The sequence below is a fragment of the Pseudophryne corroboree genome, chromosome 6, assembly GCF_028390025.1.
Source record: "Pseudophryne corroboree isolate aPseCor3 chromosome 6, aPseCor3.hap2, whole genome shotgun sequence".
Taxonomy (NCBI): domain Eukaryota; kingdom Metazoa; phylum Chordata; class Amphibia; order Anura; family Myobatrachidae; genus Pseudophryne; species Pseudophryne corroboree.
The window spans coordinates 659785173-659802985 of NC_086449.1; the positions used below are offsets into that span (position 1 = coordinate 659785173).

Sequence of the window (17813 nt, forward strand, 5' to 3'; positions counted from 1 at the left end):
GGTTGTATATGCAGTACTCCCTTAACAACTTCTGGACTTCAGGAACTGAAGCCAATTTCTTTCTGGAAGAAAATCGACCGGTCGAAATTTGAACCTTAATGGACCCCAATTTGAGACCCATATACACTCCTGCTTGCAGGAAATGTAGGAATTAACCTAGTTGAAATTCTTCCGTGGAGCCTTCCCGGCCTCACACCATGGAACATATTTTCACCTAAGCGGTGATAATGTTGTGCGGTCACCTCCTTCCTGGCTCTGACCAGGGTAGGGATGACCTCTTCCGGAATGCCTTTTTCCCTTAGGATCCGGCATTCACCCGCCCTGGCGTCAACGCAGCTGCGGTAAGTCATGGAACAGACATGATTCTTGCTGAATCAAGATCCTTTCTAGTATCTCTTGAAGTTCCGGGTACCAAGTTCTTCTTGGCCCAAACCGGAACCACGAGTATAGTTCTTACTCCTCTCCTTCCTATCATTCTCCATACACTGGGTATGAAAGGCAGAGGAGGGAACACATACACCGACTGGTACACCCACGGTGTTACCAGAGCGTCCCAGCTATTGCCTGAGGGTCTCTAGACCTGGCGCTTCATGTGGGACGCCATCATAACCACCTTTGGTCTTTCCCAACGGTTTACAAACATGTGGAAACTTCCAGATGAAGTTCCCACTTTTCCGGGTGGAATTCATTTATGCTGAGGAAATCTTCCTAGTTTTCCACTCCCGGAATGAACACTGCTGACAGTGTTATCACATGATCTTTCGCCCAGCGAAGAATCCTTGCTGTCATTGCCCTCCTGCTTCTTGTGCCGCCCCGTCTGTTTACGTGGGCGACTGCCATGATGATGTCCTACTGGATCATCACCGGTTGACTTTGAAGCAGAGGTCTTCCTAGGCTCAGAGCATCGTAAATTGCCCTTAGCTCCAGTATATTCATGTGGAGAGAAATCTCCAGACTTGACCACACTTCCTTGGAAATTTCTTCCTTGTGTGACTGTTCCCCAGCCTCTCAGGCTGGCATCCGTGGTCACCAGAACACAGTCCTGAATGCTGAATGTGCTGCCCTCTAGAAGATGAGCACTCTGCAGCCCCCACAGAAGAGACACCCTTGTCCTTGGAGACAGGGTTATCCGCTGATGCATCTGAAGATGCGATCCGGACCATTCGTCCAGCAAATCCCCCTGAAAAGTTTTTGCGTGAGATCTGCCGAATGGAATCGCTTCGTAAGAAGCCACCATTTTTCCCAGGACTCCTGTGCATTGATGCACTGATACTTGGCCTGGATTTAGGAGGTTTCTGACTAGGTCGGATAACTCCCTGGCTTTCCCCTCCAGGAGAAATACCTCTTTCTGGACTATGCCCAGAATCATTCCTAGGAACAGCAGACGTATCATCAGAAAACAGCTGCGATTTTTGGAATATTTAGAATCCACTCGTGCTGTCGTAGAACTACTTTAGATAGTTCTTTTCCGACCTCCAACTGTTCTCTGGAAACTTGTCCCTTTCAGGATATCGTCCAAGTAAGGGATAATTTAGATGCCTTTCTTCTTTTAAGAATCATCTTTTCGGCCATTACCTTGGTAAAGGCCCGGGGTGCCGTGGATAATTCAACGGCAGCGTCTGAAACTGATATTGACAGTTCTGTATCACGAACCAGAGGTACCCTTGTTGAGAAGGGCAAATTTGGACATGGAGGTAATCCTTGATGTCCAGGGACACCATATAGTCCCCTTTTTTCCGGTTCTCTATCACTGCTCTGAGTGACTCCATCTTAATTTGAACCTTTTTATGTAAGTGTTCAAAGATTTCAGATTTAGACTATGTCTCACCAAGCCGTCTGGCTTCAGTACCACAATATAGTGTGGAGGACTAATACCCTTTTCCTTGTTGTAGGAGGGGTACTTTGATTATCACCTGCTGGAAATACAGCTTGTGAATTTTTTTTTTTTTTTTCAATACTGCCTCCTTGTCGGAGGGAGCCGTTGGTAAAGCAGGCTTCAGGAACCTGTGAGGAAAAAATGTCTCGACTCTCCAATCTGTACCCCTGGGATAATACATGTATGATCTAGGGGTCAACTTGCGAGTGATCCCACTGCGCGCTGAGACTCTTGAGACTACCCCCCCACTGGTGGAGGGCTTCTTTTCCTGGGAAGGGGCTGCCTGCTGCAGTCTACTTCCCTTTCCTCTATGTCTGGGCAGCTATGACTGGCCTTTTGCCCGCTTGCCCACATGGGAACGGAAGGATTGAGGCTGAAAAGACAGTGTCTTTTTCTGCTGAGATGTAACTTGGGGTAAAAAGTTGGATTTCCCAGCTGTGGCCGTGGCCCCCAGGTCCGACGGACCGATCCCAAATAACTCCTTCCCTTTATACGGCAATACTTCCATGTGCCGTATGGGATCTGTATCACCTGACCACTGTCGTGTCCATGACATCTTCTGGGAGATATGGACAACGCACTTATCTTGATGCCAGAGTGCAAATATCCCTCTGTGCATCTCGCATACATATATATAGAATGCATCCTATTAAATGCTCTATATCAATAAAATATTTTTAGTCAGGGAATTCGACCAAGCCAACCCAGCACTGCATCTCCAGGCTGATGGCGATCGCTGGTCGCAGTATAACCACCGTCTGTGTGTATATACTTTTTAGGATATTTTTCCAGCTGCCTATCAGCTGGCTCCTTGAGGGCGGCCGTATTTGGAGACGGTAACGCCACTTGATAAGCGTGTGAGCGCCTTATCCACCCTAATGGGTGTTTCCCAACGCGCCCTAACTTCTGGCGGGAAAAGGTATAACGCCAATATTTGCTATCGGGGTAAACCCACGCATCATCACACACTTCATTTTATTTTATCTGATTCAGGAAAAACTACAGGTAGTTTTTTCACTTCCACATAATACCCTTTTTTGTGGTACTTGTAGTATCAGAAATATGTAACAGCTCCTTCATTGCCCTTAACGTGTGGCCCTAATGAGGAATACGTTTGTTTATTCACCGTCGACACTGGATTCAGTGTCCGTGTCTGTGTCGACCGACTGAGGTAAATGGGCGTTTTTTATAAAAAAACCCTGACGGTGTTTCTGAGACGCCTGGACCGTTACTAATTGTTTGTCGGCCGTCTCATGTCGTCAACCGACCTTGCAGCGTGTTGACATTCTCACGTAATTCCCTAAATAAGCCATCCATTCCGGTGTCGACTCCCTAGAGAGTGACATCACCATTACAGGCAATTTCTCCGCCTCCTCCAGCATCGTCCTCATACATGTCGACACACACGTACCGACACACAGCACACACACCTGGAATGCTCTGACAGAGGACAGGACCCCACTAGCCCTTTGGAGAGACAGAGGGAGAGTTTGCCAGCACACACCAAAAAACGCTATAATTACATAGGGACAACCTTATATAAGTGTTTCTCCCTAATAGCATCTTTATATATATATATATTTATATCGCCAATTTGTGCCCCCCCTCTCTGTTTAAACCCTGTTTCTGTAGTGCAGTGCAGGGGAGAGCCTGGGAGCCTTCTCTCCAGCCTTTCTGTGAGAGAAAAAATGGCGCTGTGTGCTGAGGAGATAGGCCCCGCCCCTTTTACGGCGGGCTCGTCTCCCGCTCTTTAGTGAAGTTTGGCAGGGGTTAAATATCTCCATATAGCCTCTGGGGGCTATATGTGAGGTATTTTTAGCCAGTATATAGGTTTACATTTGCCTCCCAGGGCGCCCCCCCCCAGCGCCCTGCACCCTCAGTGACAGCGTGTGAAGTGTGCTGAGAGGAAAATGGCGCACAGCTGCAGTGCTGTGCGCTACCTTTAGAAGACTGTCAGAGTCTTCAGCCGCCGATTCTGGACCTCTTCTAACTTCAGCATCTGCAAGGGGGCCGGCGGCGCGGCTCCGGTGACCATCCAGGCTGTACCTGTGATCGTCCCTCTGGAGCTAATGTCCAGTAGCCAAGAAGCCAATCCATCCTGCACGCAGGTGAGTTCACTTCTTCTCCCCTCAGTCCCTCGTTGCAGTGATCCTGTTGCCAGCAGGACTCACTGTAAAATAAAAAACCTAAGCTAAACTTTCTCTAAGCAGCTCCTTAGGAGAGCCACCTAGATTGCACCCTTCTCGGCCGGGCACAAAAATCTAACTGGAGTCTGGAGGAGGGTCATAGGGGGAGGAGCCAGTGCACACCACCTGATCTGGAAAAGCTTTACTTTTTGTGCCCTGTCTCCTGCGGAGCCGCTATTCCCCATGGTCCTTTCAGGAACCCCAGCATCCACTAGGACGATAGAGAAATAGGATTTTAATACCTACCAGTAAATCCTTTTCTCGTAGTCTGTAGAGGATGCTGGGGTAACATCAAGAACAATGGGGTATAGACAGGATCCGCAGGAGACATGGGCACTTTAAGACTTTCAAAGTGGTGTGACCTAGCTCCTACCTCTATGCCCCTCCTCCAGACTCCAGTTTAAGGAACTGTGCCCAGGGAGACTGACATTTCGAGGAAAGGATTTATTGTTAAACCACGGTGAGCATCTACTAGCTCACACCTCAAGTATGCCGCAGAACGTGGCATTCAACAGAACCCAAGCCAACGACATGACGAATTTGCAGTATATGCTGACACAAAAACCGTAACACAACCCGTGTGTAACCATAGTCAATATCTGCAGATACAGTATGCACCGGGACGGGCGCCCAGCATCCTCTACGGACTAAGAGAAAAGGATTTACCCGTAGGTATTAAAATCCTATTTTCTCATACGTCCTAGAGGATGCTGGGGTAACATCAAGAACCATGGGGTTATACCAAAGCTCTAGAACGAGCGGGAGAGTGCGGATGACTCTGCAGAACCGATTGACCAAAGCTGAGGTCATCATCGGCCAAGGTGGCAAACCCGTAAAAAAAATAGCCGAACAGATTGCTAAACAGCTGCTCGGCAAAGTTGCTATGCCGAGATCACCCGGTTCACTAGCCTGGATGAGCCCACCTGTCCAACAGAATGGGCCATCGCGTATTTCGGTAATGGCAATCATGCCGTGAAATGAGCAAGCTGAATCATACCACAGATCCAACGCGTAACGGTCTGCATGGAAGCAGAGCACCCAATCTTGTTGGGAGCCAACCGGACAACAGAGCCTGTGCTCCTAGACGGCGCCGTCTTGGCGACATGCATTCTCAGAACTGTGACCTCCTGCAGAGACTTTTGACTCAGCGAAGGCGTCAGTAGCCACAGGCACCCCAATAGGTTGATACGGGTGGTATTCATGTGACCGCCGGTCAGCTGACCGACAGTCACATGACCTCCTCCGTGAGCCCGACGGCTCACTATCCAGATGGTCGGCATGCCGACCAACAGGGACTATTTCCACTCGTGGGTGTCCACGACACCCATAGAGTGGGAATAGAACCCGTGGCGACCGCAGGTCGCCACCGAGCCCGCAGCGTGGCGAGCGCAGCGAGCCCGCAAGGGGCTTGCTGCACTCGCCCCTCCCCGCCGGGATCCCGGCGTCGGTATGCTGCCGGGATCCCGGCGTCGGTAAGGAGACCGCCGGTCACCAGTACTACACCCGGTTGGTACATGTGGAAGAAAACAACCACCTGTTGGTAGGAAGTGTTGACGAGTTTCCAACTCTGCTCTATCTTCATGAGAGATCAAATAAGGTCCTCCTCGAGACCAGGTCTCTAAGTCAGACACTCGCCTTGCGCATGCCAAGGCCAACCTGACGACCACTTTCCAAGTGATGAATGTCAACTCCACCTTCTGTAAAGGTACAAACCAATGTGATCGAAGGAACTGCAACACAACGCTAAGATTCCACGGTGCCACCGGAGGCACAAATGGAGGTTGGATGTGCAATACGCCTTTCACGAAAGCCTGAACTTCTGGAAAGGAGGCCAATTTTTTAAATTTGTACTTTTAACTGAGCCTAACTTTAGGCCCTCATCCACACCAGCTTGTAGAAAATGGAGAAAACGTCCTAGCTGAAATTCTTCCGTAGAAGGCTTCTTGGATTCACATCAAGACACATATATTCTCCAAACTCTGTGGTAACATTTAGACGTTACTCCTTTCCTAGACTGAAGAAGTGTGGGAAAGGCTTTACCGGGAACACTCTTTTGGGCTAGGAATCTGGCATTCAATCACCAATCCTTCAAATGCAGCCGCTATAAAACTTGATACACGCACGGCCTTCACTGCAACAGATCCTCTCGTAGATGAAGAGGCCCGGGAACTCCTGTGAGTAATTTCCGAAGATCTGGATACCAAGCCCTCCTTGGTCCGTCTGGAACAGTGAGGATCACCTGAACCTTTGTTCTTCCTATGATCTTCAGCCCTTCTGGAAAGAGTGGAAGCAGAGGGAATACATACACCGACTGAAACACCCATGGTGTCACTAGTGCGTCCACTGCTATTGCTTGGGGTTCCCTCGACCTGGAACTATATCTCTGAAGGTTCTTGTTTAGGCGAGACACCATCATGTCTATTTGAGGAATTCCCCAAAGACTTGTCACTTCTGTGAAGACCTCTTGATGCAGACCCCACTCTGCTGGATGGAGATCGTGTCTGCCAAGGAAGTCTGCTTCCCAGTGGTCCACTGTTGGAACGAACATTTTCAACAGAGCGCTTGTATGTTTTGCCGCCCAGCGGAAAATCCCTCTGGCTTCTGCCATTTTTGCTCCGTTTGTAGAAAATCGCTGTAACCGGCCCTTAAATCTAGACCGTTATTGTGATGTGTTTTCCAACTTGACCCTCTTCCTTGGAAGTTTTTTTTTCTTTTTTCTTTGTGTAACTGCTTCCCAGCCTCGGAAGCATGCATCCGTGGTCAGTAGGATCCAGGCCTGGATCCCGACCCTGCGCCCCTTTAAGAAGTGAGAGCTGCGCAGCCACCACAGGAGTGAGATTCTGGCCTTGAAAGCCAGGATTATCCTAGGTGGGAACCGGACCACTTGTCCAACTGGACCAGAACACCCTGGCATGGAACCTGCCAAACGAATGTCCTCGTTGGCCGCAACCATCTTTTCTAGCCACCGAATGTATTGATGGATTGACACTGTTGTAGGTCCGACCCGACTCTGGATCCACAGAGCCTCTTCCACCGGAAGAAAACCCAAACTATCATTAGTTCTGTATCTAGTATTGTCCCCAAAGCCGACAACCGCGTCGATGGAACCAACAGGTATGTTCGAAGAACTGTAAGGAAGAATGCAACACTTTCACCACTTGGTTACTTGATCTCGCCGTAATCAAGAGACCGGCCCAGTACGGGATAAATGTGACTCCTTGCTATCCAAGGAGAACCATCATTACCGCCATCACCTTTGTGAAAATGGCAATGACAATCCTGAATTGCAAACCTCAGGTAAGCGTAACGTAAAAGAAAACCACAAGTAGACCTCCTTTATCCTTTTTCCAGATTGGAGATCACTGCCCTGAGAGACTCCATCTTGGATTTGAATTTCTTTAAGTAGAAATTTAGGAATTTCAGATATAGGACAGGTCTGACCGAGCCGTCCGGCCTCAGGCGCACGAAGAGGCTTGACTAACAGCTTTTTTCCCATTGTGACGGGGACACCAAGACAATGACCTGATCCCGACACCTGCATTGCATCGCATACTACCTTCCCGTCCAGAAGAGAGTCGGTAAGGTCGATTTGACAAATCGGTGAGGGGAACTGTCTGGAAACTCCAGTATGCCCCCTTGGGACACTATTCTTAAAAACCACGGGTCCCAGTCCGTTCCAGGACTGACTGAAAAGTTTTTAGACGTGGACCCACCGGCGTGGGCTACCGCAAGAGAGACCCAGCATCCTGCTGTGGACATGGCAGAACAGAGGATAACTGGACCTGTGATCTTGAAGAGGTTGCTGACCTCTTCCCTCTTCTCCTTCCTCAACCTGCAAGGAAAAGGGGGCCTGTACCTATTATGCCGAAATGACTGCATCCGACAATGATGCGTCATCATCCGTTGTCAGGGAACATAGGGTAAGAAAAGGTAGACTTACCAGCGGCATCCGCCGAGATCAAACTAACTCGGCCGAGAGGGCCCGACCAGAAATGCCCACGGGCCGGGAGAGCCCGACTTTGTGCCCACAGGCCTAATGCCCGATCACCCGGTGGTCTAGGGAGGAATGGGAGGGGGGCACCTTACAAGGGCCTACCTTGGTGGAGAAGGCTGCAGTGGGGAACTGCACAACTCTATTGCTTGCCACCACTGCAGCGCTTCTCAATCCTGGATGGGCTCTTCTGCCGCTGGCCCATCCTGGCCAGCGGCGCCGCCGTCGCTTCGCCTCGTCCAGCCGCCGCTGGATATCTTCTTTCCCGAGCCTGGAGTCTTCTGGCCTCTTCCGCGGCCACCCAAGCTCTTCAGCGCTCTTCCACGCGCCCTCCGTCTTTGGCTCCCGCCCGGCGTCTTCTGCTCTCGCGCTCCCGCGCGCGGTCCTCTTCTTTGGTTCCCGCCCGGCGTCAGACGCCGGGGCCCATGATGCGGCGAGCGCCGATTTGCTCGCCGCCGGCGCCCCGCGATTGGCTCGTGGGCGGCGCTGGATTTAAAAAGCCGCTGATGGCGCTTTTGATTGGCAGCCAGAATGGCGCCAAGTTTAAAGCGCTGCTACCCGCCGCCGCCGACAATCTGGTGCAGGTAAACGTCTGATCCATGCACCAGACACCCGCCGCTGCTGTACACCCAGCGCTGGGGACAGACAAGCTGCCCCAGCGCTGTCCACCCTTGCGCTCTGCAGGGACACAGATCCCCTGCACCCTGCAGTGCTGATGTGCCCTGGGACACAGGGCACATCTCCACACTTGGGAATAAGAAATTTACACTTCAGTGCTCTACAGTTTGTGCTTGTGAATTGACAATGTACTATATTGGATGTGGATACTGCACAGTATATTATGTACTGTGTGCCGTACACTGTAATGGGTGCTGTATAGTATGTACAGTATACCGGGTCCTGCATTTGTAGTGTGTACATACATACTTCGCGAGACGCTGCATAGAACATTTGAACCAGCACAGTCAGCGGCGCAATACCGGAACATGGCCACACAACACCAGCCGGCTGCCGCGCACGTGACATGATGCCACGCTCACCCTCCTCCTCCCCACGCTGCGTGTCCGTGACGCGGCTTCCTGTACCGGTCTTTCCCACGGGTGTGAGTGTGAACGGATGATGGAGGGGTTGCTGGGTCCCTATGAGGAGAGGCTGCGGCAGCAGGTCAGACAGTAGCCGGCTAGGGTGGGAGGCGTGTGCGCGCAGGCTGTGTGTCGGTGTGCTCTCTCTATGGAGGCTGACATGTTACTCTGTGGTCGCACACTGTACAGTGTGGGCAGCCGGTACCGCTTCCTAGGCCGTATTCATTATGAAACTTTACTGCACTGAGGCTTCCACCCGGCCAGCACTATGCACGGTGTCACGCAGCAGCCCGTCCTCATACTATTAATGAGGAATACAAGTAAATAAAGGCTATGGGAATAAGCAGTTTACACTCCACTGCTCTATAGCGTTCACCTGTGCTGTGTGAAGTGATATATGGGATGTGTGGGGGATGCAGGGAACATACCGGCTGGCGGGTGCCTGTACCTAGACTCAATAGTCCAGAAATTGAATATTTCTCTAACGTCCTAGAGGATGCTGGGACTCCATAAGGACCATGGGGAATGGTAGATGCTAGAATCAAGTGGGCTAAGGGACCTTTTCCGTAAGGGGGAGGAGCTAGGCCAGCGGGATAGTTCCTCTACTATCCACGCCACCAACTATTACCTTTAGTAATTAGGTGGTGAGCGGAGCGAGCCACCGTGCCCGAAGCGTGGCGAGCCCGCGAGGGTACTTTTCAGGTACCCTGTTCGCCCGTAGCTCCTCCCCCTGGTGGCGTAGCTCCTCCCCTCAATACGTCACAAGGTCCCTTCAGCCCCTCCGATATAGAACCAACCCATGGGGAATAGACGGGCTCCGCAGGAGACATGGGCACTTTAAGAAAGACTTTAGACTCTGGGTGTGCACTGGCTCCTCCCTCTATGCCCCTCCTCCAGACCTCAGTTTTAGACTGTGCCCAGAGGAAGATGGGTGCACTGCAGGGAGCTCTCCTGAGTTTCCTGCTAAGAAAGCGTTTTGTTAGTTTTTTTTTTTTTCTTATTTTCAGGGAGCTCTGCTGGCAACAGGCTCCCTTTTTTTTTCTTATTTTCAGGGAGCTCTGCTGGCAGCAGGCTCCCTGCATCGAGGGACTGAGGAGAGAGGAGCAGACCTACTTAAATGATAGGCTCTGCTTCTTGGCTACTGGACACCATTAGCTCCAGAGGGAGTGGAACACAGGTTCGTCCTGGGCGTTCATCCCAGAGCCGCGCCGCCGTTCTCCCCACAGAGCCGGAAGAAAGAAGACTACTGAGGCGGCAGAAGCCCTCGGGTGCTTCACTGAGGTAACGCACAGCACTGCAGCTGTGCGTCATTGCTCCCATACACCTCACACACTCCGGTCACTGTAAGGGTGCAGGGCGCAGGCGGGGCGCCCTGGGCAGCAATAGAATACCTCTCCTATGGCAAATGACTATATACATGTACAGGTGGGCACTGTACATGTATATAAAAGAGCCCCCGCCATATTTTATTAGGTTTGAGCGGGACAGAAGCCCGCCGCCGAGGGGGCGGGGCTTCTCCCTCAGCACTCACCAGCGCCATTTTCTCTCCACAGAACCGCTGAGAGGAAGCTCCTCGGACTCTCCCCTGCTTGACACACGGTGAAAGAGGGTTTTAAAGTAGAGGGGGGGCACATAATTGGCGATTATACATTACAGCAGCGCTACTGGGTAAACATTCTGTGTTTTTCTCCGGGGTCATATAGCGCTGGGGTGTGTGCTGGCATACTCTCTCTCTGTCTCTCCAAAAGGCCTAAAGGGGAACCTGTCTTCAGAAAAGTGTTTCCCTGTGTGTGTGGAGTGTGTCGGTACGCGTGTGTCGACATGTTTGACGATGAAGGCTCGCCTAAGGAGGAGGGGGAGTGCATGATTGTCAGGTCGCCTTCGGCAACGCCGACACCGGACTGGATGGATATGTGGAATGTCTTGAATGCTAATGTAAATTTATTGCATAAGAGGTTAGACAAGACTGAGGCTAGGGATCAGTCAGGTAGTCAGACCATGGCACCGGGACCTTCTGGGTCCCAGATCACTGACACGGATACCGACACGGATTCAGATTCCAGTGTCGACTATGAGGATGCAAAATTACAGCCAAAAGTGGCTAAAGGTATTCGTTACATGATCATTGCTATTAGTTCAAGTTCAAGTTTATTGTCATCAGCCAAAGCAAGTTGACAGACGAAATTACATTGTACAGAGCATCAAGTAGTAGCAGGCGACAACATAAAACAAACATAAAAATAAATAATTCATTTAGCATACGTACAGCAGATGGGATGAAACTAACCCTAAACCGGTTGGTACGAGTTAACAAGTACGAAACCTCTTTCGCGATGGAAGTTTATCAAAAAGCATACTAAAAGGGTGCGCGCTATCTAGTAAAATACACCTGGCTTTGCTTAAAACCCTACACCTATACAAATCATCAAAGCTAGGCAATGGTATACCAATGATTTTACTTGCCGTTTTCCTTATCCTTTCTAATGCCCATCGATCTTTTAAAGTGCAGCCTCCATACCATGCCACAATCCCATAACTAAGAATGCTCTCTATCGAGCACCTGTAAAAATTTAACATGGTCTGAGCGCCAACACCTGCAGCCCTTAAACGCCGCAGGAAGAAAAGTCGTTGTTGAGCCTTTTTTCCTATCAGTAACAGGTGCTCAGACCAAGTCAAACGTGACGAAATCTGAATACCCAAAAACCGGAATGAAGTAACCATTTCCACGTCCTGATCACCAACAACCACTTGTGACTTCAGCGGCTGCCTTCTCCTAAAATCAATAATCAGTTCTTTTGTCTTCCCACTATTTAAAAATAAATGATTTTCATTACTCCAATCGACTAGCTTCGCAACTTCCGTCCTATACGCCAGCTCATCATCGCCACTAATTAACCCAACTACGGCAATATCATCCGCAAATTTAATCAATTTGACTGATGCGTCCGCTGATACACAGTCATGAGTGAACAGTGAATATAAAAAAGGACTAAGAACACAACCCTGGGGTACACCTGAATTAATTTGTGCTTCTCCAGACCTAATACTACCCATTTTGACCACCTGAGGGCGATTTGTCAAAAATGCTAAAATCCAATTACAAGTAAAACAATCGAGGCCTAGTGCAAATAATTTATTTATCAAGGACACTGGAATCACTGTATTAAAAGCTGAACTAAAATCAACAAATAAAATCCTAACGTAAACATTACTCTCTTCCAAGTGAGACAAGGTAAAGTGCAACAGTGAAATAATCGCATCATCAGTGCATCGATTTTGTCTATAAGCAAACTGGAATGGGTCAAACTCGGCAGAGAAAAAAGATTTAATATGATTCAGTACCAGTCTCTCAAAATATTTCGTTATAAGAGATGTTAACGCTATAGGCCGATAGGTATTAAAGAGGTTTTGCATATTACTGAGGAACCCCCTGTCCCTGACACGAGGGTACACATGTATAAAGAGAAAAAGCCTGAGATCACCTTTCCGTCCTCATTTGAGCTAAGCGGCTTGGGAATCTCCAGACAGGAGACTACAAGTTCCCAAAAGGATTCCTATGGCGTATCCCTTCCCACAAAAGGACAGGATACGATGGGAATCTTCGCCTAATGTAGACAAGGCGTTGACACGCTTATCCAAGAAGGTGGCACTGCCTTCCCAGGATACTGCTACCCTCAAGGATCCTGAGGATCGTAAGCAGAAAGTTACCATGAAGTACATTTACACACATTCTGGTACTATTGTTAGGCCGGCTATGGCATCGGCCTGGGTTTGTAGTGCTGTCGCAGCATGGACAGATTCCTTGTCTACGGAGATTGAGACCCTAGATTAGGATACCATTCTAATGACCCTAGAGCATATCAAGGATGCTGCGTTATATATGAGGGATGCTCAAAGAGACATTTGTTTACTAAGCTCCAGAATAAATGCTATGTCTATTTCTGCTAGGCGACTCTTGTGGACCCGACAGTGGACGGGGGATGCCGACTCAAAGCGGCATATGGAGTCGTTGCCTTACAAGGGGGAGGAGTTGTTTGGAGAAGGCCTCTCGGACCTTCTCTACTGCTACGGCTGGTAAATCGAATTTTTTACCTTCTGTTCCCCCACAACATACTAAGAAGGCACCTCATTACCAAATGCAGTCCTTTCGTTCAAATAAAAGCAAAAAGGTACAGGGATCGTCCTTTCTTGCCAGAGGTAAAGGCAAGGGAAAAAAGCTGCACACAGCTAGTTCCCAGGAGCAGAAGTCTCCCCCCCCCCCCCCCCCCCCTACGTCTGCAAAATCCACCGCATGACGCTGGGGCTTCCCTGGGGGGGCCAGATCAAGTGGGGGCACGTCTTCGATTTTTCAGCCACGTCTGGGTTCACTTACAGGTGGATCCCTGGGCAATAGAGATTGTTTCTCAAGGATACAGGCTGGAATTCGAAAGATGCCTCCTCGCCGGTTTTTCAAATCGGCTCTGCCAGCTTCTCTGTCAGAAAGGGAGTTAGTGTTAACTGCAATTCAAAAATTGTACCTGCAATAGGTGATAGTCAAGGTTCCTCTTCTCCAGCAAGGAAAGGGGTATTACTCAACCCTGTTAGTGGTTTTGAAACCGGACGGTTCGGTCAGACCCATTTTGAATCTGAAATCCCTGAACCTGTACTTGAAAAAGTTCAAGTTCAAGATGGAATCGCTCAGAGCGGTCATCGCCAGCCTGGAGGGGGGGAATTGGATGGTTTCCCTGGACATAAAGGATGTTTACCTTCATGTTCCGATTTTTCTTCCTCACCAGGCGTTCCTGAGATTTGCGGTACAGGACTGTCATTACCAATTTCAGACGTTGCCGTTTGGGCTTTCCACGGCCCCGAGAATTTTCACCAAGGTAATGGCGGAAATTATGGTGCTCCTGCGCAAGCAGGGTGTCACAATTATCCCATACTTGGACGATCTCCTCATAAAGGCGAGATCTCGAGAGAAGTTACTGGACAGCGTGTCACTGTCAGTAAGGACGTTGCAACAGCACGGCTGGATTCTCAATATTCCGAAGTCCCAGCTGGTTCCTACAACGCGTCTGACCTTTTTGGGCCTGATTCTGGACACAGAACAGAAAAAGGTTTTTCTTCCAAAGGAAAAGGCTCAGGAGCTCATAGCTCTGGTCAGGAACCTATTAAAGCCAAAAAAGGTTTCAGTGCTTCACTGCACCCGTGTCCTGGGGAAGATGGTGGCATCATACAAGGCCATTCCATTCGGCAGGTTCCATGCGAGGACCTTTCAATGGGATCTGTTGGACAAGTGGTCCGGATCACATCTACAGATGCATCGGCTGATCACCCTATCCCTCAGAGCCAGGATATCTCTCCTGTGGTGGCTGCACAGTGCTCACCTCCTGGAAGGCTGCAGGTTCGGCATTCAGGACTGGATCCTGGTGACCACGGACGCGAGCCTCCGAGGTTGATGAGCAGTCACACAGGGAAGAAATTAACAAGGACTTTGGTCAAGTCAAGAGACTTGTCTTCACATCAACATCCTGGAACTAAGGGCCATATACAACGCCCTACGTCAAGCGGAGATCTTACTTCACAATCGACCAGTTCTGATCCAGTCAGACAACATCACCGCAGTAGCTCATGTAAACCGCCAAGGCGGCACAAGGAGCAGAGTGGCAATGGCGGAAGCCACCAGAATTCTTCGCTGGGCGGAGAATCATGTAAGCGCTCTGTCAGCAGTGTTCATTTCGGGAGTGGACAACTGGGAAGCAGACTTCCTCAGCAAACACGATCTGCATCCGGGAGAGTGGGGACTTCATCAGGAAGTCTTCGCGCACATTGCAAGTCGGTGGGGACTACCCCAAACAGACATGATGGCATCCCGTCTCAAGAAAAAGCTACAAAGGTATTGCGCCAGGTCAAGAGACCCTCAGGCGGTAGCTGTGGACGCCCTAGTGACACTGTGGGTGTTCCAGTCGGTATATGTGTTTTCTCCTCTTCCTCTCATACCCAAGGTGTTGAGAATAATAAGAAGAGGAGTGAGAACAATTATCATTGTTCCAGATTGGCCACGAAGGACCTGGTATCCGGATCTGCAAGAAATGCTCACAGAAGATCCGTGGTCTCTTCCTCTAAGGCAGGACCTGTTACAACAAGGTCCCTGTCTGTTCCAAGACTTACCGCGGCTGCGTTTGACGGCATGGCGGTTGAACGCCGGATCCTAGCGGAAAAAGATATTCCGGATGAGGTCATTCCTACGCTAATAAAGGCTAGGAAGGACGTGACGTCTAAACATTATCACCGAATATGGCGAAAATATGTTTCTTGGTGTGAGGCCAGGAATGCTCCTACGGAAGAATTCCATCTAGGCCGTTTCTTCTCTTCCTACAAACTGAAGTGAATTTGGGCCTAAAATTAGGCTCCATTAAGGTTCAGATTTCGGCCTTATCCATTTTCTTTCAAAAGGAATTGGCCTCTTTACCTGAAGTACAGACTTTTGTGAAGGGAGTACTGCATATTCAGCCTCCTTTTGTACCTCCGGTGGCGCCTTGGGACCTTAACGTGGTGTTAAGTTTCCTTAAGTCACCTTGGTTTGAGCCACTTAAAACAGTGGAGTTGAAATATCCCACTTGGAAGGTGGTCATGTTGTTAGCCTTGGCTTCGGCTAGGCGAGTTTCGGAATTGGCGGCTTTATCACATAAAAGCCCCTATCTGGTTTTCCATATGGATAGAGCGGAGTTGCGGACCCGTCCTCAATTCCTACCTAAGGTGGTCTCATCCTTTCATATGAACCAACCTATTGTCGTGCCTGTGGCTACACGTGACTTGGAGGATTCCGAGTCCCTTGATGTGGTCAGGGCTTTGAAAATTTACGTGGCCAGTACGGCTAGGATCAGAAAAACAGAAGCACTGTTTGTCCTGTATGCAGCCAACAAGGTTGGTAGCCCTGCTTCAAAGCAGACTATTGCTCGCTGGATCTGTGACACGATTCAGCAGGCGCATTCTACGGCAGGATTGCCGTTACCGAAATTGGTTAACGCCCATTCCACTAGGAAGGTGGGCTCGTCTTGGGCGGCTGCCCGAGGGGTCTCGGCACTACAGCTGTGCCGAGCTGCTACTTGGTCGGGGTCAAACACTTTTGCAAAGTTTTATAAGTTTGATACCCTGGCTGAGGAGGACCTCCTATTTGCTCAATCGGTGCTGCAGAGTCATCCGCACTCTCCCGCCCCTTTTGGAGCTTTGGTATAATCCCCATGGTCCTTACGGAGTCCCAGCATTCTCTAGGACGTTAGAGAAAATAAGATTTTACACTTACCGGTAAATCTATTTCTCGTAGTCCGTAGAGGATGCTGGGCGCCCGTCCCAAGTGCGGACTTCTTCTGCAAGACTTGTATATAGTTATTGCTTACATAAGGGTTATATTATAGTTCATCGGTTTGGACCGAGACTATGTTGTTTGTTCATACTGTTAACTGGGTAGTTTATCACAAGTTATACGGTGTGATTGGTGTGGCTGGTATGAATCTTGCCCTTGGATTAACAAAAATCCTTTCCTCGTACTGTCCATCTCCTCTGGGCACAGTTTCTCTAACTGAGGTCTGAAGGAGGGGCATAGAGGGAGGAGCCAGTGCACACCCAGAGTCTAAAGTCTTTCTTAAAGTGCCCATGTCTCCTGCGGAGCCCGTCTATTCCCCATGGTCCTTACGGAGTCCCAGCATCCTCTACGGACTACGAGAAATAGATTTACCGGTAAGTTGTAAAATCTTATTTTCCAGCACTGACGTTTACTCGTTACAGCACCTTCAGCGCCAAAGAGCTTACTTTATAACCAGGCTGGAATTATATATGCTTTATAGCTAGGCTGGAATAACAGTATATATGCTTTATAACCAGGCTGTCACTTTTTAGGTAATTTATTGTATTTTTCCTCTAAAATAAAGAGCTACAAATTGATATACATAGTACTAGATCTATGTTGCAAGTTTTTTTTAATTATTGTTATTAAATGGCTATAAACTTTCCAGCAACAGCTTTTAAGGCTATATATTTTTATTTCTGGAATAGTTATAGTTTTTGTTATGTGCTTGGTAAAAAAACAAAACCCATTTGGCTCTGTGTTTTTTTTTTTTTTAAATAATTTGTGTAAAATGGAAGTATGCCCCACATACAGTACATTTCATAAGGACATTAAACTATTTGGGACAAAAGCGTGAGTCAGCTCAGGTTTGGTATCTGACCAGTTTTCATAGTATTGTTTTCTGTATTGTGATGCTTTCGTGTCATGACTGTAGCAGAGTTGACAATCATGACGGCCATACTCTCAGCGATATCAGGGATATGGAGGCTATCGATTGATCCCCTTGCTCACACCCTTTTCCACAGTCTTTTAAAAGTGGTCAGGTAGTTCCCAAAGCTGTCATAGTGCATCTTAAGCATAAGGCAGGGTACCATTTACAGATGTAGCTACACTCATCTTACCTGTGGCAACCGCACACGTTCTGCACCAAGCCACAGGTACGACTAGGTCTGCCGCCCTTTCAGCCCTATAGCTGATGCACATGCGCGTCATAGTCGCAGACACACTAGCTGCACCCGCTTTGCCGTGGAAAAGACGCTCGGTGGCACAGCTGGGCATGGCTACATCTGTATAAATGTATACAAATGTGTGTGTGTATGTGTACAGTATACACTTAAGTGCCAAAGTTCAT

At 49.1% G+C, this 17813-nt stretch overlaps 1 protein-coding gene across 2 annotated transcripts in view; it reads left to right on the forward strand.

The window, feature by feature from the left end:
- Positions 1–9027: 9027 nt before the first annotated feature.
- Positions 9028–17813, forward strand: part of RARS1 (arginyl-tRNA synthetase 1) — a 190295-nt gene continuing 181509 nt past the window's right edge. Inside the window, exon 1 of one of the 2 annotated variants that reach the window (XM_063928231.1) lies at positions 9028–9155. In XM_063928231.1, the coding sequence (XP_063784301.1) occupies positions 9078–9155 (78 nt within the window). In that variant the 5' untranslated portion in view covers positions 9028–9077. Of the gene's footprint in view, positions 9218–17813 lie in introns of both variants that reach the window. The other variant, XM_063928232.1, reaches the window with a different exon arrangement.